Here is a 26839-nt window from a genome sequence, read left to right on the forward strand (position 1 = left end):
GAGAGAGATAGAAAGGGAGGTCGAGAGAGAGATAGAAAGGGAGGTGGAGAGAGAGATAGAAAGGGAGGTGGAGAGAGAGATAGAAAGGGAGGTGGAGAGAGAGATAGAAAGGGGGGTGGAGAGAGAGATAGAAAGGGAGGTGGAGAGAGAGATAGAAAGGGAGGTGGAGAGATAGAAAGGGAGGTGGAAGAAAGGTTCCATATTGTACTGAAGACGTCACAACAAATGTGAAGGCAAGTTAGCCAATTCTTTTACTTACAGTGCGAGAGATTTCGTTGCTGGCTTTCACTTGCCTCCTCGATATATTCCCTGTGATCCGGTCTGCAATAAAGAAGACAGATCAAAAGGTTTCGCTCGAAAGAGAGACACAAAGTTCATTGATACAACAAAACAAAATCCAAAAACAATAAAAGCTAAATAGCGTGCGTATTTTATAGGCAACAGGATTGTCCCCCCCCCCACCCTCTCTGTTTTTGTTCTAGTTACGGCGGGGGACATTGAAAGAGAAAGTTAGAAACGGAATAACCACACAGACCCGCCTTTTATAGGTTGAAGGCAGTGCTGTGATGGCCGTAAAACAACAGAGGGTATTAAAACGGACAAAGCTTAAAGTTTGAATTTGCTTGGCGGGACATAAAAAATCGTCGGTGAAATCAAGAGTTTGAATAAAAATAGACTTTCCTTTTTGTTCTTTTGCTTGGTGGATAAAAAAAAAAAATAACGTGGGTTGCGTCGAAGGTGTGACAAAAGGACGAAATGCAAAAGAACAAGACTGTTATTTTCGTATATTTTTGTTTTATGGCCTCCAAAAGGGAGATAAATAATGACGAAAGTGATCTAGGTAACCTAGGCGGCGATGACGCAACTGCATTATTCGAGCAATGAATGATACGTACTGAAAATCATAGTTATTTATTTGAAGTCGGTTGGAGCAAAGAATTTCCAAGGAAGGCTACAGATCTTGTTCTACACCTTGGCTAATGATACCTTACACTCGATAGAAACTAGATGTTGTCATTTTTATAAATTTTTATATGAAAGGAAAGAGACCTTTTGAATCTTCAATGAATTATTAACTAACGCTTAACTCAAATTTAAAGAAGCGCATACAAGTAAGCAATGATATATTCAATTTCAACAACCAGTTTTGTATTCAAGTTTTCTTTAACTGAATTATTTGACTTTTGGTTAAGTAAAAACAAGGCTGACAGCCATTAGTCGCGTGCTCTCGTGTAATGAATGAACGCGTGAATGTAGGATTGACATGAAATTCTTAAAGATAAACAAAAATGACCGAAAAATGGGCTGAAATGACCTGAATAGATAAAAAGTAAATGACTTAGAATGACTTTAATGAACTTAAGGATCAGTAATTGTATTGGAAAGAATATTGAAATCGTCGCATCATTATATATATATATATATATATATATATATATATATATAACTATATTCCAAAATTCATGATGTTGAGCATCTTATAATTTATTCCTTTAGTTCAGTTGACTTTTACAATTTTTTCCATTTATTCTCTATATTGCTCTGTAATTACATTGAGCTTCTTAAATAAACTCGGCCGGAGCTTATCCGGCCTTTGGGCCGAGATCACAGTGTAGTATCTGTTCTTCAGATGTTGCACTTCAATTTCTTGATCTGTCAGTGGAGGAGAAGTCCTTCACGACTGAGACAATTTTTAATCTTTGTTCCTTTCTCCACGTTAGAAAACGACCCTGGTGTCTTACTCTGTCCCGTGGGGAGGCATTTTAAATAGGTTCTTAAATAAGGATTGGCATATATTATAAAAAAGTATATTTCTACAGAAATACATATATTTTTTACTATAATTATCTTTTAATACCTAGAGACACTAGTGTTTCATCCTTTCGAGAATCATCAGTACAAGGTGTCACGATTACCGCCGCTCGGAATATTCGAAGTCATCTCTGCCTCCATTAACAAGGAACAAACCCACACGACCAACATTAACCGCGAGAAATACAGTTGAAATTTTAACATTCATTTTTAAATGTCAAGACGATGATAATGATTTAATGATTATGACATCATGATCTGCGCATGTAAGCTTAAGTAACTGACTTCATTTCAACTTAGAGTGCTCAACATAATTATTACAATAATTATTTTTTAAATACTTACAGACAGTAGTGCTTCACCCTTTCGGGAATCATCAGTGTAGTGTGTCACGATTAGCTGTATATACCTATCGTTTCCCGGTTAAGAAATTGGTCACATACTATTTAAGACTGAATATGAACATCGAATATCCTAACCTGTTACGAAAAGTAACTACATGTTGGATTTAGAGAAGCAATAAACAATTGTCTTGGTCTATGAAAATCAAACGCGAAGTAAATCACATAGCTTGAAGGGGAAATAACTCTGATAACTGTGTTGGATAACTCTGAATTTACAGATATCCTTTTCATGTTAGGCGGTTGAATCGTGTAATTGAAATTGTACATATTTGATAGACTATTTTCAATTAGTTAAACATTAAAATTGCGTGTTTTTTGCACGATTTTTCTTTTGGTGAAAAAGAAAGCTTACCGATTAAAGCTGTAATAATTTAAGTATAATTTCTCATAGGTTGAAAAATTACATTTTTCATCATTCACTATTGATAAAAATGCGGCCAACCAATGATCATTAAAGTAGCATATGTAAAACGCCATATATTGTGATTAACATTTCGGGAATTTTAGTAGTTTAGACAACAAAACAAAAATGTTAAATAAAAACAAATACATTACAAATGTCACTTAAGGCTATATAAATTACTCTTCTACCTACATGAATAATTGTTGTGCTTTAACTTATTTTAAAGCGTTTAAGTACTTTGAAATACAAGTATTACGAGTGTTACGTTAAAATAAAAACTAAATGACGAGAGTGAGACGGTCATTTATGGAGTCTTGATAATCGCTAAAAACTCGATTAGATAATAGTCAGAACTCCACTCAAATAAATGTTGGCGCTTATGTCAACGGATCATCAAATTTAAGGGAGATAACCAGCATAAACATAGCAAAAATATCATATTTTGCAAGATATAATTTGGGACGCTGAAATAATCAGAACAATGAAAGAATATTAAAAAAAAAAAAAAAAAATGATTACACACACCAAAAAAAAAAAGAAATTTGTTTTTCTTTATTTTAGGTAATCAGTCAGCGTCAAGATGATTAAAACTTTTTTGAAGGAGATTTTGAAGTATTTAAACTGTCAATGATTAAAGTTTAATTTTTTTTTTTTACACTATTCTGTAGGTTCATTTTGCAAAGTATAATTTGGGGCGCATAATAATTAACGTACACAAAACAGCGAAAATAGAAAACTTTTTTGAAGTAGATTTTTAAGTATTTTAACCGTCAATGTATTTAAAAAAAATAAAAAATAAAAAAATAAAAAATAAGAAATTTGTTTTTCTTTATTTTAGGTAATCAGTCATTTCTGTCTAGGATTAGGAAAAAATAACGTTAAAAAATTCTGCACAAGATAAAGTGTTCGGAGTTTCTTTTTTGCGGGGGGGGAGCTCTTAAATAAGGGAAGCATTTTTCTTTGGCTAATTGAACAAGAACTTCTTGATTAATTAACAAGTTTATTTAATTTGTTTATTAATTAACAGTTTCATTGTAGCAGGTTGTTTACTTTTTTGTGTACGTTAATAAGTTTATTTTGTTACTTAACGTAGTTATATTTTTAAGTTCGTTGATTAACTTCGCTAACTTGTTTCCTTTTCGTAAATTGCTTCAGCAATTTCTGGAACTCGGCTACAGTAATCATGTAATCTTTTTTTTTTGTTTGTTTTTTTTTCATTTTAACATTCTTTAATTGTTCTGATTATTTCAGCGTCTCAAATTATATCTTGAAAAATATGCTTATTTTTACTATGTTTATGCTGATTATCTCCCTTAGATTTGATGATCCGTTAACATAAGCGCCTAAACGTCATGATTTTGTAAGCAAATAAAATAGCTACAATTCATAGTAGTTTTGAGACTTACCTTTCTTTGGCATCCAAGAACGCTTTCGCAAAAGGATTGTGTTTTATTTTTAATGTTGTGATCTAAAAAAAAAAATAAATAAATAAAAATTTTAAAAATTAAAAAATTAAAAATAAAAAAAATTAAAATTAAAAAATCAGGAATAAATAAAAAAAAAAATAAAAACGTGTGGAGAAGGATGAAACCTCGAAGAAAAACAATTATTTGACCTTGTTAAATCATCAGGAGTCTCAAAGATATCAACAGCTCTGATTTATTATTTTTTTAAGAAAAACATAATAAAATTAAAAACTTTATTTTTTTCAAATTAATCAGGCAGTTGTTCTCTATCAGAAATCTCAACGCGAGTTTCTGTTACCAATACATAATTCCCAAGAACTGTGACGCAACTAACAATTCCAAACGACGATCATCTGCATGAATAGAAATTGTAAATATAATTATTGTTAGTGTTCACAGAAGAGACATTGCGAGCCTGTCTCTGCTTTATCGTCATTTTCATTGAAAGTGCTCGTTTGAGCTTCAATCTATGGTCCCCCCCTAGCCAAACTTTCACGAAAAACACTCGTCTAGCCAAAACCACTATCAATAATTTCCCACACTCTTTATATGTGCCTAAACCTAAACGTAGATTCCATGAACAAAGCTTCTTTCTTATAACTGCATGCCTGTGGAACTCCCTTCTGATTGCCTACTTTCCAGCTAGCTACAACCTGATTGTCTTCAAGTCCAACGTAAACAAGTTCTTGATGAACCGTCCCTCTAAGTAATTCAATTTACAAAATTCCCACTACTTATGTTTACTATGTTATAATCAAATTGACTAGTGTATACCCATTAACCCTTATCCTCGAGTGGCATCCTAGCCTTGATAAGTGGTGATTCTTGTGTAAAAAATAAGTTAGCTTTTAGCTACGAAAACAATATATATATATATATATATATATATATATATATATATATATATATATATATAAAGTACATATGGCTAACTGGTTCAATATATGGAGTCCAAGCATTGTTATTTTATTTTCTTTGACTTGTGTCTAACCGCCATGAAAGTGTGGCCTTGAAAGTGTTTCTGTAAAACGAAGTGGATTCGAACATGGAACGCCCCGATTGTCAGTCCGTGTTGTTAACCACTTAACCACTTTTACCGATAAAGTCTAAGCACCGTCATATATTTTTGTGGACTTGTGCATGTGCCTCTGGTACGTGTTCAATTCTGTAGGACTGATCCCATAAGCTCACATCTGGAGTTGAGACTAAGTTGGTGTACGTTACTTGCACAGGCCCCAACGTTTGATTGTTTCCTTAGTCCGAATTCGTGCTTGGTTTCAACAGTGGATGCAGTGTGTCAAATCATGTCTGACCCGATGAAAGATTAGTATTTGATGTAAATCAGTGAAGTTTTTTGTGCGCGTGTGTGCGAGCGTGCATGCGATACCGTCACATTTGCATAGAAAATGGAACACCAAACGTTGTGTAACATTACACACGCATTAACTTAGGCATTTCAGGGCCCAACATGTTGCTACAACAAAGTACGTTGCAAGGGACAAAAGAGCTGTAATAACTCAGAACTTTTGTGACAATGACATTTCTCCCCCCTCTTCCAGCCAGGGTAACTTTTTGTTACGGCCGTAACGTCAACCACATCTCTAACGTCCCTTTTTTATAGACGTTATTTTTTTTTCTTTACCGTGACGTCATTTCGAGCATGGCTTGGTATTTGCATACAGCCGCCATACATGCGTCCGCATTCTCTTACAATTGTCTCTAGATGTCCGTTTTCTCGAACTGATCTACTCTTACATGCCTTTGACTCCAATTTCTCTGATCTCAACTGAACGACCTCCGAACCGCCAATCATTCCAAATAGAACACTGTCGTCAACTGTCACAAACTCTAGATAGTCCTTAAATTGTCGCTAATTGTAAACGGTCGCAAAATCTATTGCCATTCATAAAACTCAGTAAATCGAACTAAATATATTGACCTCTATTGTTCGATCATTTGTAAATAAAGATATGGCAATGATGGAGACAATTTTATATCAACTTTCTTTGTGAACAACTTCCTCTCCATTGTTTTACTAAGCCCACCCTCTATATAACCTTTGTTCTGCTTATCAACTTATTTCCACTTTTTTTCTTTCTAACACATGAGGCGGGAAGTGTCAATATCATCACACCTGTAGTGTCGGTCACTTCTATAACAAAAAAGCATTTTCTCCTAAAAGATTAAAAAAATAAAAACTCAAGTAGTGATATTTTATTTCGAGAGATTACAATAAGACTTGCTTTCCCTACCGAACGACAAACTTAGAACCAAGGCAAAGTCCAACCGAACACAAAAATCCTCTCTGCTTAATGATCCTGTTTTAGAGCCCACAAAGACTAAATTACCTCCTTTGCCAGTTGTGTTGAATTTTTGTTATAGCCTCGCTGGCCAGTAATGAACAAAAACACATTGGTATAGTTAACAAAAAGGTGTATAAGCAAAAGTATGTTACAGAAGTACACGTCATGATTCTGGGCTATAACTGCCACGAATCTCTACCGCTATTTACTACCTTCCCATTACAGGAAAACGTGACACAAAGTCGGAAGGTGGAGAAAGTCAAGCCAGCGTCCATAAAGAAAGAGCACTCAGTCTCTTTACAAATTACCTGAGCAGCCTGGTTGGTGCGCCTCAGGCAGTAAACAATTAACTTACCCCACCAGAAAAACGGGCGGTAATGCCTGGAAGCGCAGACTTAGGACTACTAAGAACGAATGCCTCAGCCAAATAGATAAAAGGCCACTCAAATAACCCAGTTTCTGCCGGACCGATTGTCGATCAGAACCTCTATTGGCAAGCGCTCACAACCAGAGGCCAAATGAATGGCACAAATATTCTACTATATGTAACTATATTTTTAGTGTCTGGGTAAGTCCATTATTCCTAAAATAGGCTTATCAGCTTACCCTATAACAATTATATAACTATATCGTTGTCATTTGGGATAGGCTCCATAATAACCCCACTTGAGACCGAGCGCTTTATCAATACGCATGACCAGAGTATCCACTATCTGGAGTGGGCTTTATTTCTGTAAGATTTCAAGTTGTCTGATTTCTTAGCATAAACAGTCGTATTTAAAATGGCATTATTATTTCCAAGACGCTAGCCAATTTTTTTTTTTGGGGGGGGGGGTCGTTTTAGGTAAATATTTTCCAGTAAATATACGTATGTATGTATAAATTCCCAAGAGTAATGTTTTGTTTGTAACTCAAGCTCTAATGTGCCATGGGAGTTTTTCCTTTGCCATAAAATGAACATTTCTAAAATAACCTTTACCCTGTTGAGTGTGGCATGTTTCCGATCCTGTGCAATTCTAGAAGGTACGCCCTTCCAGATTGTCTTCTGCTTAAGGAATTAGTTTATTACTAATCGACGGCATGGACCAGGCAATTTTTTTTATAAGTCACAATGCTCCTCATCAGAGGCGCCGGCTCTCCAATCCCATTTTCTATCCCTAGTGACACATCTTCCCACTGTGGGAGAGAGATAAATCCGTCATGACAATCTTGAAATGCTGTTTTCGCTGCTGGAATTTTCTCTTGGAGATTAACAAATATGATTCAAACAAGCCTTTCCAAAATTTCTAGTTAGATTATTAATCACATAATACTCTTAGGAATTTTCAGCTAACGATTCCCTTCTCGGTTGTCATGACAGCAGAGGCACCAAAAGTTCCCCATATAGCACAACTACTTACATTCCTAACTGTTCACAATCAGATATTGCTCTTGAAATACGACGCTTATTTCAACTAATATGAGCTTCGTTTTTCTTTCTGTTCCATTATTTGTATCTTACAATGGAAGAGTTAGACCCAAAGTCGGTCTTTGATATGGAGAAACGTCGGTTCCCCGAAAAGGGACACACTAGTTATTGGTAAAATTCAAATTGCCTCAGTCTACAACAGAAACGATGAAGTGTATTAGAACAGACGATAAGCATTGCTGCTAGCCAAAGAAGTTTATTTTCATCGGTCGCCAGTGTGAAACACAATCTATTTATGTGATATGGCCCAGTTAATCTCAGAGGGAAGGTCTCGTTTATAGGTTTGAATACAACCTTTTAAGTTGTGACGGAGAGATCTAGGGAATGGGGATAGGAGGATGCTTCATGTAAATAACAGAGGCCCAAGGTGAGTATTAAATATCGAAGTTTCAATTGTTTAGACTTTAATTTCAATGCCGGCTTTCATCTTTAGATGCCCACTAATATTCGAATACAAATAGGCGAAAAACACAAAACGCGCCAAAAAATGAAGTATAAAACCAATTTAAAAAGCAAAGTGCAATGCTTCTGAAAGGTTATCGGGTGCAAATATATTCATTTAGATGTTTGGTTTGTCTGCATTTACCTCATTCATACTATCTATAGAATTATACAATAAAGCAATTTAGTTTTTCTATGTACATTATTATCCATTGCACTTTTTATCATACTAGCCTGGGTGCCCGGCATTGTCCGGGTGTTTGGAGTTGTGTGTTGAGAAAAAAAAGTGGTAGTAGGTAAGAAGGCTCGAACCCGTGCCGCAAAGGCAGAAAAGAAAGTGAAAGAAAATCTGACGTCTGAGCCGATGTCTTCATGACGCGACCGGAAGTCAAAAGCGTTTGAATTAACTGATGTCAATCCCACGGTGATGATTGGTTGGTTGTTTTTTTTTTTTACAGGTTATTTAATGCCGAATCTAGTTATTTTGGGGAACGATTTTTAATGGAGTATATTTGTTTTTTTAAGTCGGACTCTATTTAACCCATAGTTGGGACCCCTAACAGGTACTACCACTCTGGGTCAGAGTAGACCTGCGAGCAATGGCAATTAAAGGGTGGATTCACACTCCCCAAGCCCGCAAGGTCGGGTCTCACCATCGGATATAGTTTTAGGTCATATCTAGGACCCACGTTGATGATAACTTGCTAAAATGTCGGCAAAAAAAATCGACCCCTCCTTGTACAAAACGGCCGTGTTTAGGGTGAAGGAATTAATGCTATAGGCAATTTTTTCGATATTTGCCGTCCGAAACGATACTGATCTCGTCAAAATCCGTTGACTTTGTCGAAAGTTTTTGCGAAACATACAAACATACATTTATACAGACAGGTGAGATTCATATATATATATATATATATATATATACATACACACACATACTAGCAGGGGGTGTCTGGTATGCCCAGGTGTTTCGAAGGTGTAAAAGAAAAAAGTTTTTGTAGGAAGGTAGGCTCATACCCGAAGCCTTGACGCGAAGGTGGAAAAGAGGAAAAGTCTGGTATCTTACCCGTTCGGCCACGAAGGGCGATCAATGAAAATTTTTTTAATTTAACAATTAAAAATTTAAATGGAACAGGTGCGTGAATTTAATGAGGCATAGGGGGAATAAAATCCCGCGCTTAACATTTGCTGTGAGGCAGTATTTTTTTTGGGGGGGTCCACAATTTTAGCTGCGTGGTTCCCCCAGGACGTTGGGGGGGACCAGCTCTCCATAAAAAAGGGAGTAGCAATTGTCTGATATAAGGGGGTTCCCTCACATCGATCAAACCTCATTGATTCGCTAGCACGAGTGCGAGGCAGTTTGTATTCTGCGGATTGAGTTTCGTTTTTTTTTTATACTGAAAAGCCAAACAAGCACGTATAGACCAAGAAATATCGCGAAAATAGCGTGTAAAAGTCGCTCAAATAAAAGATAAACGCGACCTCCCTTCGTAAATTGTAGATATTATAATTTAAACACTATATGAAAGGTTCTAAGAAAGAGTGACCATCCCAGAGCCCCCCCCACCCACCCACCCTAAAAAAAAACAAAAAAAATAACAAAACAAAAAAAAAACAGCCTTTGCCGGACATACAGAAAAAAATGCACACACACACATTTTGCCTTTTGTGTGTGTGTATATATATATATATATATATATATATATATATATATATATATGGGATCGTCCAATCGCCGGAGATGAAATTAAAAAAAACAAAATCTTATTTTTCATTTAATCTGATGTTAATGGTGTATCAAACATAACAAACATGAAACTAAAATACACTTTCTTGGCCTTCGAAATAATATCAAATTTAAATTTGTTCTCTACAAAGCTAGTATAATCATATCGAGGTGTCCGTATTCATGAACAGAACATCCATAGATTAATATGTCACATATTTCTGGAAGTGCTATAGTCTGGTTGCTCTGTTATACGTCATATCAACCCTTTTCATGGTATGTAATGCCGAATCTTGTAATGTTGGAAAATGGTATATGCTTAGTTATTTATAGTTCAAATATTTATTCATGTTTAGTCCGGTTGTTTTGTAGAAAAAAAAGTTTTTGTAGAACATGACCGACTTTTACAAAAGAAAAGGAAAAAATACCATAGTATCAATGTTTGGTGGATTTTATGCCAGGGATCCAGTATCTTAAGACAGCTTTATCTGATAGCATATGAAAAGTTATAAAGATAAATCCTAATAATCAGTTTCTCTGAAATTACATTAATACTTATTTCATGCTTCAACTTAAAAAAAGAAAAGGTAGTACAATAATATTGCGAGGTATGCGTTTGAATCTAACTTCCATACAGTGGAAATGATTTTAAGCACGGTAGCAATATACAAAAGTTGAAGGATGAAATTGTAATTTTCACACGTTCCGCTAATAATATTTTAATGCTGAAACACGCGTCATTTTTGTATATGGTTAATTCACCAATAGTTGCTATTATTACAACAGTCAGGTGAAATTATGGACTTGCACCTTTTTAATTTCGTAATTGGACATGAGACGATTTGAACTCAGCATAGTCAAATGTTATAGTGCACTCAACGGAAAACAGTTTAAACTATGAAAAATACTAACATTGTCGTTCTATGAAATATTAAAATACTGAGACTAACTTTCTATCCGTACAATATTAATCGCAACCCGTTATTTTACGACTACCAGCACTATTTATTCGATTTTGACTTAATTTGAAAATCCATAAACTGATAAAAATTATTCGGACATAGCTGATATTTATCTCCCTTTCACAGTAAGCAGATGCGCGGAAGGTGGGATTGAAGAGCTAGCGCCCTCAATAAGGAACATTCTGGCCTGCAAAAAACGCCTGGGCAGCCCCGTTAGCATTCCTCGGAAGAAGCGCCTCAATAAACCAATCCTTTTTTTTTTTTTTTTTTTTTTAAAGAGAAAGCAAAGCCTGGTAGAGTAGATAATCTAAAACTGCACAAGAGCAACAAAATACTGCCATTTTCTGAAATGATCTTTTCCTTGTTGATTGCAAAGAGTGTTTATTTTCCTGCCTGGAGGGGGATGCGGAATCCCCTGGCAGGCGCATTTGCGTGAACTCCTATATATCATTCTTATGGATTATTTGGCAGTTATACACGTTACTGATTTGCGTGGCAGACTATTCTTGCTACACTCAGCTATTCAGCCTGAAGACCCTGCTCACTTTACATGACCTCTTATTTCATTCCTCCACTGTTATATCGGTTGCACTCGCTTTTCATTATGTAATCAATTCCACTCCTCTTCATATCATCTGTCAATCAATCCTTGTAAAGCTTCTCTCTTCCAATCCACTTAGCTATCACATTTAGTTCAGTATAAAATATTTTCTTGCGAGAAAACTAATCGCCCATACTTACAACGTGACCAGCCCATCTTTTTTTTTACAATAAAAGTATACTAAAGCGACCAAATTCTTCCAAGACACTGATGTTAGTTTGACTTGACAATTATGTTTTTAAATGTTTTCATAAAATTCTTTAACGTAGTTTCTCGAGACCTTTAAGGTGCCAAGAAAATGTTTTCTAGTCTCCGATGCATATAAGACTGTGGAAAGGAAAATTGCTCGATACACTAAGTGTACTCTAGAATTCTGTATACTTAATTCGAATGACGCCCATGAAGGTGATAGTCATGAATAATATAGATATAAAGCGACATATTATTTAATTTATATACGAACGCAACAAAAAGTCATTCTTTCTCTGAAGTCTCACGGTGATGTAAGGAAATGCTAGAGTGGTTTAATTAGCTTAGAGCGAGAAAAATATATTGCTTAGAAAATTGGGTGATTTGATCGGTTAATAAAAAACTTATTCAGTTATTTACCGCAAATTAGAGCAATTAAAACATAACTCAATCACAGAACTAAATGCGATAGACTGGTCACGTTCTAAGGATGAGTTACTAGTCTTATCGCAAGAAAATATTTCATTCTGAACTAATGTGGTGGCTAGGTTGATTGGAAGACAGAAACTTTACAAGGATTGATGATCAAATTCTTGATGAACCGCCCCCTTAAGTAATCCAATTTACCAAATTCCCATTAGTATCGATTACTATATTATCCCATTAATGTCTATACACTCAATAACCCTGATGAGTGGTGACTCATACGTAAAAAAGAAAAAAAAACTCAAGTATATTTTTGCATGTATTTTGTGCATTAGAACTGATTAACCTACATCTGGAATAATAAAAGATACAGACTAAACTACAGACAACTCACTTCAAATGACGATAAAACCTTCATGAACATAGATTGAAATTGAACAGCTTCAAACGAAGACAAATGTCATTGAAAAAATAGTGTTTGCAAATGTTCAAAATTTATGACCATTCTTGTCGCAAACATCACGAAACATGTCATTAGTAATGTACGCTTTAGACACACTATATACATATAAAAATTGTTTTTGATGACCTAAAATAAAAAAAATAAAATAAAAAAACAGTTGACTTTATTTACTGTGGAGATTATTTTATGAATTAATTCTAACTTGTGTGACAGGGTAGATCGAAATAGAAATGAATATATAGTGATTATAAACTAGCAGGCCGCCCGGTGATGCCCGGTAGTAAATACTCTTAAATATGATATTTTAATTCATGCAAATTTCGTATTTTTACAAAACCAATTATCTTTATTATTATATTGTTCCAAATTTATATTCTAATTTAAATTCTTTTTTAAATATTACCTAGTGTCATCAGTTAGAACCGAAACCAAATAATTTAGCTTCTAGTGTTATACGTTAAACTGCGTTAATTTTTGAAGTTTTCATATTAGCATTGACAAATGTACATTTTATATATATTTGTTCATGCGTAAAATAGCACTTTACGCCTATTTTAATTCCGACTCTTAGCTATTTTACCAACTAAATATCAAATCGAATTTGCTCTACAAGTCGGAATCCTCTACACGGTCATATATATTATAAACTTACTATGTTATTGCATTTAGGCAATGTATCAAATCAATTATAAACTTCATCTGATGAAGACCATAAATTATGAGATCCTTTAGATTTAATCATTGGCAATATTCTATCTAGAATCTTTTTACCATTATTAAAAAGATTCTAGATAGAATATTGGCAATGATTAAATCTAAAGGATCTCATAATATATATATATATATATATATATATATATTCGATTTGATCTTTAGTCGGTAAAATAACAATTCTGATGTATATATATATATATATATATATATATATATATGTGTGTGTGTGTGCCAAGTCATGTGCTACTGGTACCATGTAACCCAGTACTACCTGCCTCATGGTCGGGTCACCGGCGACTAAACTGGTCCCCCCACCAGACTTGTTTGGTAAGGAGGGCGGCTAGTCTCCCTGAAGGATTAAAAACAAGACCTTCCAAAGGGTGAATGAACCCTTTTTCGGGGTCAACGGCCAACTAGCATCGTGTGTGTTTGTATGTATGTGAGTGTGTGTGTGTTGGGGTGGAGAGGGCTCCCGTAAGCCGTGGTGATGGCAACGTTTCTAGGAGAAGCAAATCTGATTTAAAAAACCATAAAGCGGGAGACCAGTACCCGCATTAAGCTGGTCTGCAGTTTAACTTGTTGCTGGCTATCTTGCTCTGGCTTGTTGCTGGATCTAAACATTTTGAACAGAGAGAGAGAGAGAGAGAGAGAGAGAGAGAGAGAGAGAGAGAGAGATTTAGCTGTCGTACAAAGCTAAGACTCTGTAACATCATATGTGTATAGATACTCCCTCAGGCATTTGTCTATTAAAATGGTCCTGTGGCGATGGAAGTCATTTTTGGGCTTATGAATTTTAAGTGTCTGAGGGAGTGGCACTCGTCTGACAAGACATTTCAATCAGCACACACACACTATATATATATATATATATATATATATATATATATATATATATATATATATATATATATATATATATATATATAAGAATTGCTATTCTATTGTTTTGTCAAGTTTTAAGGTCTGTGACATACAAAATATGGGTTCCATTAACAAACCGTGTTATGAACTGTTTATATTCATGCTACACGAGGATAAAGTTGTCGTCCTAAAGAAAACAACACTACAGCTTTATTTTAAAACTTATTGAAACAATCAATTCAGGTAACTTGATTATGTAGTAGAGCTGATATTTATTCAATGCCAACGGCCACCTGATTGCACTACGGGATCACAGCACTCTCCAACACATCCAGGTTCACTTTGGTGTTGACTTTCAAGCCGACTTCGAAGACGTGAGGTAGGATGATGTGGCCCTCACTTGAAACCCCACCAAAGACCATAACCGTGGCTGGAAACTTTTCATCACCCTGGTTATGTCCCTGTTATTCGTGGCAATTCATCAATGCATTTTGAGTGTGCTGGCAATGGTCCTGTTGTCATAACTTGGATCGGTAGAGAGCAGGAGTTGTACAGTGGTATATCTCCGTTCTTGCTCATTGAACATTGTGTCACTTTACGACATGATAGAAGGCTCCTATAGCTATTGGGATTTGTACACAACTGGCCAACTAACAGATGGTCTGCAACAAAGAAAGAAAACCGGTTTTCATCAAACGGAAATAAATAAAAAAAATTCTAGTGCGACAATTTTATCGTTCCACCATGTACTAAACTAATATACCGCAGTTAAATTTATGATGCAATGATAACCCTCCTGACCCCTTAGAAGATTATTCAATACTCCTCGGATAAGAAACATAAAAATACCAAGTTAAATTGATCATAACATTGCATATTTAAATAAATATTGAGAACGTTTGTTAAAAAATAAAGAATAAGCAAATTGCTACATAACCCCTATCGTTAAGTGTTCCAGTTTTTAGGGATTGTCTTTCTTCGCACAATGAGCCTACCCGTGTACTCGACACTGATGGATAGCATGCAAGTCTCCTAGACTTTTTTTAAATTACAATATGCCCAGAACTGTGCACATCCTCCGTTCTATCTCCACTGAGATATACTCGGTTGTCTCAGTTAAAATAAAAATGTAGTCAGTCCTGAGATGTATCTCTCCATCAAACAGTATATCAATACTCGATAAGATAGCTTTGGAGGACTTATATCAAATATACCTCTGCATTCCATTTTCAAAGAGAATATGTCCTCTATAGTATAAGACCGGAGTGCTTAGTTAACTCCCGGTATCGACCGCTTCTTAACCTTCAAGAAATTCTATTAGAAACCTAAGAGCCAGCCGTGATTTACTCCAGAATGTGCAGTTGACATTGCACACAAAAACAATTATTTCTTTTCTAACAATGAAATAGATGTCCTAAAATTAAAGCCGAATTTAGTATTGCCAGCAATCACTGAGTGTGCAATAAAGGATGCGAGATAGTCATACTTTGTCAGTCAAGTCTAAAGTAGCTGAACGGCGGTTTGGTTTGGTTTGGTTTAGTTTAACGGCATATCAACCCTTTTCAGGTCATTCAATGCCAAACCCAGTATAAAAAAAATATATGTATCCAAAGAACTTTATGTCTTCAAGTATCTATCTATTCTGTATAGTTCAATAGTTTTGTTTGTTTTAATATCTAACGATTTCTCATTTTGTTAAGTCTTTTATATCCTCAAATATTCATTCATAAGGTTTAGTTGGGTTGATTCAGAGAGTAATTTATATTTTTGTAAAGATCCTTGTTACTCTTAAAAAGGATAATATTTCATTTAGACAGTTGTTTTCGAAAAGTTTCTTCATGCTGTTGTGTTTGAGGTATTGTTTTCTAGCTGAACGGCAATTTGGTTCCTACCAGTTTGGGCGAATAATAAACAGAATTCTGAATGGAGTTGCGTCTCCTATCCTAGTCATTATCAATGGACCAGAGAATTTCGAAAGCATCTGATGAAGCAAAAACTTTGCAGTAAATTCCACTCTTTGCGATCAGGGCCGCTTATTCACAGTATTTACTCCTGTGACTGAAAATACACCATGCAACATACAAATATCTGTGCATGATGTTGCCAAACTTATTAAAAATCTTTATTCCAGTAAATCAAGTGGCCCTGATGGCATTTGAATCATAGCGCTCAAATATTTCTACGAATGATCAAAGAATATGATTCGGGAGATCGTTGATGAAGATCAAGAAGAGTTGAGCCCATGATGGAACCTTGAGGGACGCTGGCATTGATACTATGAGCCTCTGACTTCTCCCCCTTAATGCCTACTTTTATAGACCTACTAGCTATAAAGAATTTAAGGATTGAGCGGACATTCCCAACTTTTTTGTAGCTGGGAATCAAGAAAAGTAAACTTTGTCATACTGTATCAAAAGCCTTTGTTATGTCAAGAGCAATTGCTCTAGAAAAGGACTCCCCCCCCCCCGTCAAGCGATTCACTAATCGGGTTTGATATTACAGTTAGCACATCAGCTGTAGGTCTAGCAGGACAGAAATCATTCTGCATGTTACGGAGTAGGTCATTTTTACCGAGGTGATTAATCACTCCTCTATTTATCACATATCACAACTTCCGCATGACGCACAGGAGACTGATTGGTAAATTCCGAGAGGCAGAAGTTTCCCAAGGTGATGAGAAGCATTTTTAAAGCAACATTGAAACAATCTATGGTCTCCTTTGCCTGACTGTTATAAAGAAGCACTCGTCTAGTTACAACCCCTATCAACAATCCCCCCCCACTCGTTACCTTAACCTAAGCGTAGATCCCATGAACAAAACTTCTTTCCTAGAACTGTCCGCCTGTGGAACTCTTTCTGCTGGCCCCTGTTCCGACTGACTGCAATATGGTAGTCTTCAAGTTTTATTGAATCGTCTCCTTAAATAATCAAATTATACCATCACGAATAATTACTACACTATTAATAAATTTACGAAATTTCCATTACTAGCGACTACTATATTGTCCAATTGATTATGGTATGTTCACCAACTTTTATCCTCGAGTGGCTCTCGGGCCTTGATAAGCGGTGACTCACATGTAATATATATATATATATATATATATATATATGGAGAGTAGAAAGTGGATCTTGATTTATTTTAACTCAAGTTCGGTAAAGAATTTTATTCGAATGCTTTTTATTTAAATTATGTGCAGTTTTTACAAGCTTTTAATATTAACTATTTTTTTTATTGTCTCTTTACCCAATTTCTAAATCGCAATATCTATTTAGTGCATATTGTAACCTCATAAAATAAATAGTGACGTTCGCAAAACAAAATCTTACGTTGGCATGTCCACTAAAATTTCGCAGTATTTTGATCATAAGATTCTAGCAATTCTGAGCATCCAGTAATAACAAGCTTATGTCATCCACTAGCAAGACCCGTTAACCGAGGTTGCCCGGTGGAAGCTTGCTCGCTCACTCGCAAAAAAAGTAAACCACAGCTGTTGTTCGTGGCTACTGCCGTCCCTGGACAATTGCAAACACTGGCGGCCGTGGCCTAAATTAAATAATCTGGTTTTCACTGGCGATTAGTGCTAGTTTGGGGCGATAATATGCAGGTACTGTTTGAATTAAAATAAAAAAATAAAAATAAAAAGCAATTAAGGGAATGCATGAATCAGTATGAATTAATAAAATTACAAAAAAATGGTGCATTAGAATAATAATAATGGAAAATAAAAACAGAAGTTTTCAAAGGTTAGGGATTCTCACTCTATATTAATTGTTTAGAGTAATCGAAATTAGTGGTAGCAGTCCTAATTGTTTCCGTGTATTTTTCAAGTCTTTTCTCTTTTCAAATTAAACTCCAGTTTTATGTTGTCGTCTTAACAATTACAACTTTTTTCACTTCACTTTTTCGAGAACCACTTTTGGAATAGACATCCATGTTAAGAACGGCTTTCGGAATAGACACCAAAATCCCCATATAAAGAACGGCTTTCGAAGCAGACAACCCTTGGTCGGGGGGGATAATTCTCCCAAATTTAAACATGATAATCGTTGTCAGCATGCCCACCCGCAAATGCTTAAAAAATACATGGGGTAGCATTATCGGTAGGAGAGAATTAGATTTGTTTATAGCGCGTGCGTACAAACCTGCCAACGGTGAATTACAGTGCATAATAAGGTCCGTATTTCTATAAGTACTTGTCTCTGCAAAATTTGAATTAAATTTTCTTAATCAGCATATTCGAAAACCTAGAAAAGTCATCATGCTAAAGAAAATTGTGGAGGTGCACCTAATACACAAATTTACCCCCCCCCCAAAAAAAAAATATATATATATATATATATATATATATATATATATATTTATATATATATATATATATATATATATTTATATATATATACATATATATAACGTGTGTGCAATGTCGAGAATCCAGTAGATGATATTACCGAAACATTTATCTTTAATTCGGCGACGATCGTAATAGATCACGCAGGTTTAAATGAAGTATATTTATATAAAGTACATATAAAAAAAACAACTATGAAAAAAATATAATTAATTACCGGAACAAATGTACAAGGCGAGCGAGCAAAAGACAGAAAATAAATGTTTGTTGCTTTTTCTTCGGCATGGCCGTGAAATGTTTTTATTTTCTTCAGCATAAAAAGAAATAGAGAACGAGAGAGAGTTTGAAAGAAATATATATATATATATATATATATATATATGAGAGAGAGAGAGAGAGAGAGAGAGAGGGAAATGCAAACTTACGCTGTAAAATATGAGAAAATGATTTTCTTCGGCATAAAAAGAAATAGAGAACGAGAGAGAGAGAGGGAAATGCAAACTTACGCTGTAAAATATGAGAAAATGAATGCAACAATTTACTCATAGTAGATATCAAAGTAGGTATCATTTGAATGGTACGTTAGCGTTCGTTTAGCACGTGAATACCATTAATCTGGAATATAGGAATGGGTAGAGCTCAGCCAATCAGACTGAGCAGAATTAGTGTGGGGATACTTTATTTTGAATGGGAAAAAAGGAAGGATTATCTTATGTCTATGAGTTTATGATCCAGTTACGAAAGGTTGAAACTCCATATCTGTCAAAAGTGCAGAATTCCTCCCTGTGATGAATGGGTCAGAAGGAAGACTTGATAATTAAAGGAGGAAAATAGGACCTATTTCCTATAAAGATGGTTGCGATTGTGATGTTGCTTCAGGATGAAATGTAGGATTTATTATAACGACTAAATGGGTCTAAAATGGCGTTCTAAAGTTTCAAATTTATGTCTAGACTATTAGCCATTATCTTGTGTACGTGGCATCTGTTGTTGCAAATCTACCATACTTTGGTCCTGAGGGAATTTCTGCAATCCAAATATATATGGAGATGAACTATCGGCATATCTTACATGTGTAACACAGCGTGGACTCGCATATGGCGGTTTTATACAAATGCCACGCTGTGTGCGAAGTGACGTCACTGCAAAGGAAAAAAGCCTATAAGAGGCATGTGCGTACAGAGCCACGACGAAGTTCTAGAGGACAGATGTTAGAAAGAGCACAATGACTTTAGAGACGTCACAGTCACAACGTGGCAGGAGAATGAGGAATAAAGTTATTTCTTAAAACCTGAAACAGCGAATTGAAGTTCTTTTCTATTCTTTGTCTTCTTTGAGACGGAGTCTACAATCTATTAGGTCCCCGAGTGTTTACGTGTAAACGCGTGTCCTACGTTATACATATGCTGTGTTCTCCACGCTTATAGCCGACTCAATAATACCTGACAGTTTCTGCTACCGACTATATGAGACTTATCTCTAAAACTTCAAGATTATTATTCTCTGCAGCGAAGTCGATTGAGCATATTAGCAGTTAAGTCTAATAACTCATTCATTGTTGAACACTGATGTAACATTTTCAATAACAAAAATTGAAGTCTTTATGCATACACGTGCGGGTGTTTATATTCATCATCGCTGTTTCTCCACACTGTTTTATGAGTGACCGTCGGTCGTCTCGTTTGTTTAACTAAGTCGAGTAAAACTTTGCATGATGAAAGACAAGACCTTCGTTGGGTGTTCGCCAAGGTTTTATTTAGAGAGGATTTCCTAAGGAGAGAGATTAATGTTATCGTAACTAGGTATTTAATTCTTAAGCTTAATTTTGTAACTTAAAAGGAGTGATGTAACATTCGCTTAGATTATTTCTATGGTGTTTTCGAACGAAGTGGCTGATTTGAAATCGTTTTCTCGCGTTCGAAAAACGTGACGCTATTCGTCATTGTTAGACATGTTTTGTCGACAGCGTATGACCCTTGCCCTCTGCCTCAACTTTCTGTCACCTATCTTTCATTCAACACTAGGAACGATTCTCTTTTGCAAACCGGACTCAGTGTGACCCTTGTCAAACTCTCACTGGCTAACTTAATTGCCGTTGACGTAGAGTCCCTAATATATAACACATGAAAGTAAAATGAATGCGAAATTGAATCCAATAAAGGATATTAAACAAAATATTTTTAAGGGCAGAATAACTTTCCACAATTACAAAAATGGCACTAAAACAATTTAAATATAGCAGCAATGATCTTCCTCATACCTGTGCACGTACGTAACTATAGATAGTAATAGCAGATTCCGGCAGGCAAACAAAAAGAAATAACACAAAGGAAACCAAAAAATATAAAGAGCTTCCTAAACAAATTTCAGGCAATTCCTTGCATTGGAGTCCTTTGTTGACGTTCGGAAGTGTTTTATCGGTTTGAAAATAGACTGCTTTTTGTCCTCTATCTCTTTTTCTTTATATAGATAGTTTCAACTCTTTATCATCGTGACACGTACAAAATTCGAAATTGAAGGAACAAAAAAGCAAAGCGCAAAGGTTAAATATAAATAGCTGAGAAATAAACCTAATCAGAAGATGAAAAAGTAGGAAAGTGAAATGAAAAGAACCGAAAATATACCACAGAAAAAGAAGATAATGGAAAATTAAACATAACCAAGCCTTTTTATTTGAATTGCCGACAATACACCTTTTTGGACATAGCACTTGCTGGCCTTTCTTTTTCTTTTTCACACACACACACACATGGACCCCTCCCCATCGTTTTCGATGTATCACCCACTACAAACATAAGTTTCTCTGAAATTTATACATATGATTTTTGTAATGGTAGAGTCTTTGTCCAGCACCACCCAAACTTTTGGGTACAACTGCTAATCTCAGTCGGTGCAATGATTACAATAAAATAGAGCAGATGGTGAACCTCAGGTTTAACATCGGAGATTCTCATTCTCCTAGATGCATGTCTTAACGAAGTCTAGGAGTGTATCTCTCAGTGAATTAAACGCACCTCCAGATACCAACCTGAAAAATTTCTACGTCTCGGCGCCTTCTCATATGGTCAGTCATCTTGTACTAGACAGGCTCATCGTTGATTATACACACACACACACACACACACACACACAAGTAAATATTAAAAATTTACAGCAAAATTATGTGTCCATGTTACTCGGCGTGTTAACTAATGAACAGGTCATGAATTTTGCAGTACATTTAAGAGGTGTGTGTACGTCTCCGACTGTCGATTGGACGGTCAGGTTTCGATCCTGGCTTTAGGTAGTTGCTTCTCTAGCCGCACTGTATGTGTATGTGGATGACTATAATGCTCCCTATCTTGGGTTCAGCATATTGGGAAGTGATACACAAATTACTGTTAGCGTATTAAGCGATGCTCTTTGTGTAAACAAATTGAGCTTCGGTATTTGGACAATATCCAAACATTGTTAATTCACTGCCTGCATAGCAGCAACCAAATAGCGCAACGGTTAGAAGACCCAACTGTCGTTTGGGCGGTCGAGTTTCAACATTGGCTTGAGGTAGTTGCTTGTCTAGCTGCATGATGAGCTGTGAAACAGCGCTGTATGTGGATGGCTATATATATATTATATAAATAAAAGATAAACACTAAAACCCAAAATACTAACCCAGTAGAAAAACGGCAATTGGTATGGAGTAGAAATACAGCATAATGTTTGTGTAACACGGTTGCATGCGACGAGTAATACCGATTGACCTTGCTTGCGAGCTAAGTTTTAGATGGAGGTGTTTGATATGAAGGTTAAGAAATTTATTCTGGAATATATTTTTGTTGTCGATATAGTTGACAAGAGTGGGGTCGACATTGGAGACAAGAAGTCTGGCTGACATCCATGGGAATATCGGCGGTGGGTCACGTGTTTTATTTTAAGTGTCGGACCACCATGTAGGTGATAAGAATTAAACTGAAAAATGGAAAGGCATAGCTTATAATAAAGGGATATGAGAGAGGGAAAGAAGGAAGAGAGAATTAATCTGAAAAAAAAAACGTTAGAGGGAGAGAAAAAAACGAAAAAGAAGGTTAAAGAGAGATATGTCTTAATAGAGAAAAAAAGAAAAAAGATTCAGAAGAGAAAAGACAATAGAAGGAAAGGGGTAATATCCAAACGATGGAGGAGTAAGTGCTAATCTCAGGAAGATGGTGTTCGGAATTCGGTTCTATAAAAAGCCATTGTGTTTGGAAATAAAAAAAACATTGCTCGATGGGCATCGAATAGGTACACGCCTTTGCTTTGAGCTGTTGTCCAGGATCAGATAACTTTCCCCAAAACAGTTAAGTTGAAAAGCATTTCCTTCTATGACCGAGAAGCTGTCTGGGCGATTCTAAGTTGAAAACCTCCTGCATCATGAAACTTTTGAGTGTACCCTGAAACATCTTTTGAATAATTATTCTCGTTTATAAAAAAAAGGCTGAAAGCCATTAGTCGCATGCTCTTGTGTAATAAATAAATGCGTGAATGTAGGATTGACATGAAATTCTTAAAGATAAACTAAAATGACCGAAAAATGGGCTGAAACGACTTAAATAAGATTTCATGAACTTAAGGATGAATTGAATAACCTTAAGAATGACTTGAATGCTTAAAAAATAACTGGAATCCTTCAAAAACAACTTGAATGATCTAGAGAATGACTTGAATGGCTTTGAGACTGACTGGTTGTAAAGTGGGTGATCATTTTACATTAAATTAATACAGAAAAGTGATCCGCCCCACTTTATATCACAGCATGTAGTAAGAACAGATACTACACTTTGAGGTATTTATTTGCTCCCCCACTGAGCAAATTAGGCACACGGCCGGTTTTTAAAGTGAGGAGTGAAGGGGAAATGGGGACCAACTCCCCGGGGAGTAGGGGAGCTGGATAGTGACAATTGGTATAAAGGGTTCCCCTACATTGACCAAGGTCTTATATGAGGGGGTTCCCCCCACATATGGTCTTTGCTTGCAGTATCTGCCGGAACAGATACTAGACTTTGATCTTGGCCAAAAGGCCAAGAAAAGCTTTAAAAGCTAAGAACAGCATCTATTAACAACAGACCTTTGATCTTAACCAAAAAGGCCAAGCACAAAAGTGTTACCGACCGACCGACGGAGTGACTTATAGAGTTGCTTGCATGCGACTAAAAATGATTTATTGAATTGCTTTGATTTGAAAACCGAATTATTTACAACGCCGCCACCACAACCAGCCATTCTGCCAAAGCACCAACGAGAACTCAAACCACAGCATCTGAAGATGAACGAACAGCGTGCTAAAAGTATTGCAACACGGACTGAGGATTATGTGAGTTTTGTGCGCTCTGAACATCAGAGCGGTAGTTCCAGTGACGAGTGCCTGGGTACATTTTAAGGAGTCTAACACTAGACGAAGTTAAGAATGTTGTCACAGGTACTTCGAGTGAGTTTCAGTTTCTTTTCGTGCATACTATCACGCATTGAATCAGGTGGATTACAGTTTGTAATACCAAAGTGGTATATTTGACTGTAAAATGTAACGTGAGAACACCAACTAAAACACTTGTTGACAACGGCTATAAAATTGGAACGACACAATAAAACTAGTGTATCCTTCAAGATGCACTTTTCCATTCTAACGATTAAATCTGAAATACAATTTCGTGTTTCTTTCACATTACAACATCACAGAAATCTAAATGTCCATTTTTGTGAAACCAATAATCCTGAATATTTTTTTAATAAAATATTTGCAAAACTCACTAAAAGACTTAACTCCAAATTTAATACGTAACGACGGCATCGATCGTCTCCTTGATAAGTCAAGGGTATATTAGAAGAAAAAATAGTGGTTTTAATTACATATGTTTTAGTGGCAACCCTTATCCTCGAGTAGCCTCCGGGCATTGATAAGTGGTGACTCCTTTGTAAAAAAAAAAATAAATAAATAATTTGTATAATTAACCAAAATTACCGTCTATTAAAAAAAAAAACGCTTCAAATAGTGGTGAGAATAGATACATAGATAGTAAAATTCCAGAGACTTTTCTGGGGTGGGGGTATTTTGGGGAGTTCGTTTATCTAGGAGCAAATATAAACTAAAAATAAAATAAATAAATTGAATGCATACTTTTGTGGAAAACGCATAAAGGCTTACTTTTATTAGATAGTGAAACGTAGTAACATATGAAAGCTTGGAGTATTATCCAATTATATCTTAATGAAGACGGAAAAACTCGACTTTACTTTATCATATAAATGAAATCTTTAGTATGGTCAGTTCGAAAATATTAGTAAAAATATATGAGTGAAGGGAGCACATTTTTGCCAGTATATGTCTCTCCGGCAGTCATCTTACAAGTGAAAAATGCACGATAACCATGTTATAGAGTTCAATATAAATATGTAGATGCATAGTCTAAAATAATTTTAAATGATTAATGAAAAGTTCATATACTATTCATAAAGAGTACGGGAAGCGTTTTTGTATAAGTCACTTAAAGGAAAGGGAGATATTGGGACGCTTCAGCATTGATTTGATACGGTTGTTTTAAAGAAGAAAAAAAAACAATGTTTTTCTCGATTATTAAATATCGAAAACGCCTGTTCTATCCAGGTTATTGATCACATGTTGCCATGTAACACACAGCTGATAGTGGAATTGCGGTTCATCGGCTTTTCCGCAGTGATATTAGTGCATAAACCAACGGGTTGTCTTGATCAATTTCAGCTGTGTAATCGCTGACAAAAGTTCGCGATTAATTCATCTCAGTGTTTGACCGGTGTAAGGACAATAATGCACTATTATTTTTGACCTGGTCGATTTCAGGGGATCTTTTGAAATTTAACTTTTTATACAGTATGGCTACATTATGTAGCCAGACTTTGTGGAAGCATCCTCTAGATTATGTAGCCAGACTGTGTGGGCACCCTGTAATATATATATATATATATATATACACACAGGGTGCCCACAAAGCCTGACTACATAATCTAGTGTAGCCAGACTTTGTGGACACCCTGTATTTACTTTTCCGAGTCCTTATCAAGGCCAAGCGTCATTCGAGGATAAAGGCTTATTATAGTAAAATGGTAGGTCAACTGCAAGTTCAGAAAAAACTATGGGTGCACCGACATTGATTAATTATATTAACTTTATATATACCAAGTTATAGAGAAAACTCTTGAACTTAATGAGGTTAGTAAAAGGTGCTCAATAAAAGAGCAAGATATATTTTTGTATTGATGTAGACAAATTTACATGGTTGTGACACTGGACATGCTAATGTTTCGGACAGATGGTTCATTAAAACCACAAGTCCTCATCAGTCGAATTAAAATTTGTCTTCCACAAAAATTCTTAAAATAAAATAGATTTGGAAGAACCGGATTTCTTCTGCGGAAGACATCTTTCTTAAATCGCCTGACGAGAACTTCTGGTTTTAACCAACAATCTATCTGAAACATTAGCAAGTTTAATGTCGCGGTCATGTAAGTAAATATATATATATCATTCTTATAGATTTGGAAATTGTATGCGTTGCTGATTTTCCTGGCAGACCATTCTTGCTGCACTTGGCTCTTCAACGTGAAGACGTTGTTCACCTCCGTATCTTTCTACATAAACTCTTATCCAGTTCCTTCACTCTGCTCTCTCGAATGCACTCGCCTTCTATACTTTGTTATAACTTCCACACCTCTTTGCTATTATAAGGTTTATTTTCTTATAACAAGATAAAATTTAATTCGATTTTGTAAAAGAAAAATTCTTAACATATTTCATTTGATTTTACTATTTGCTAATTAATTTCTAAATAGGACTACACATAACTAGCTCTTCATACACGGGCATATATAGCATACCCTTCATACTCTTTGTGACTTTCAACGATATAGAAAAAAATAAGTTCAAGTCTCAAATGTCTTCTATAACATGACGAGGCTAATTTTAAACAATCGGACACCCGAATTGCATAAACTTAACTTTATTGCAGAGATAACTTTCGATCTAAATAGAAATGTGCAGCGATTCTTTTCACTTACGCCACAATCTGTACCAACTCTTAACTTGAACGTGTTCTCTACGCTACTAAACACGTGATTCGTTGTCTTCCACAATTCACCCTTCTTATCGCAGCCACTCCTCTCATATGCAACTTAATGTATTTTAAAACAAGATTCAAATTCTATTTATAGCAGAAAAATCACCGTTTAGTTTTGCTGTCGAAAAAAAAAAAAAAAAAAATTA

General features: G+C 35.5%; 1 protein-coding gene across 1 annotated transcript in view; it reads right to left on the reverse strand.

Moving 5' to 3' along the window:
• The window catches only part of LOC145292077 (T-box transcription factor T-like), a 247007-nt gene that overhangs the window by 20331 nt on the left and 199837 nt on the right, over positions 1-26839 (reverse strand). The window contains exons 4-5 of the mRNA XM_080138135.1: positions 4026-4087; positions 260-321 (exon numbers count right to left, since the gene is read on the reverse strand). Of these exons, the coding sequence (XP_079994261.1) occupies positions 260-321; positions 4026-4087 (124 nt within the window). The remainder of the gene's footprint in view (positions 1-259; positions 322-4025; positions 4088-26839) is intronic.

Source organism: Euprymna scolopes, chromosome 13 (genome assembly GCF_053919585.1).
Source record: "Euprymna scolopes isolate OS-2025 chromosome 13, ASM5391958v1, whole genome shotgun sequence".
NCBI classification, from domain to species: Eukaryota; Metazoa; Mollusca; class Cephalopoda; order Sepiida; family Sepiolidae; genus Euprymna; species Euprymna scolopes.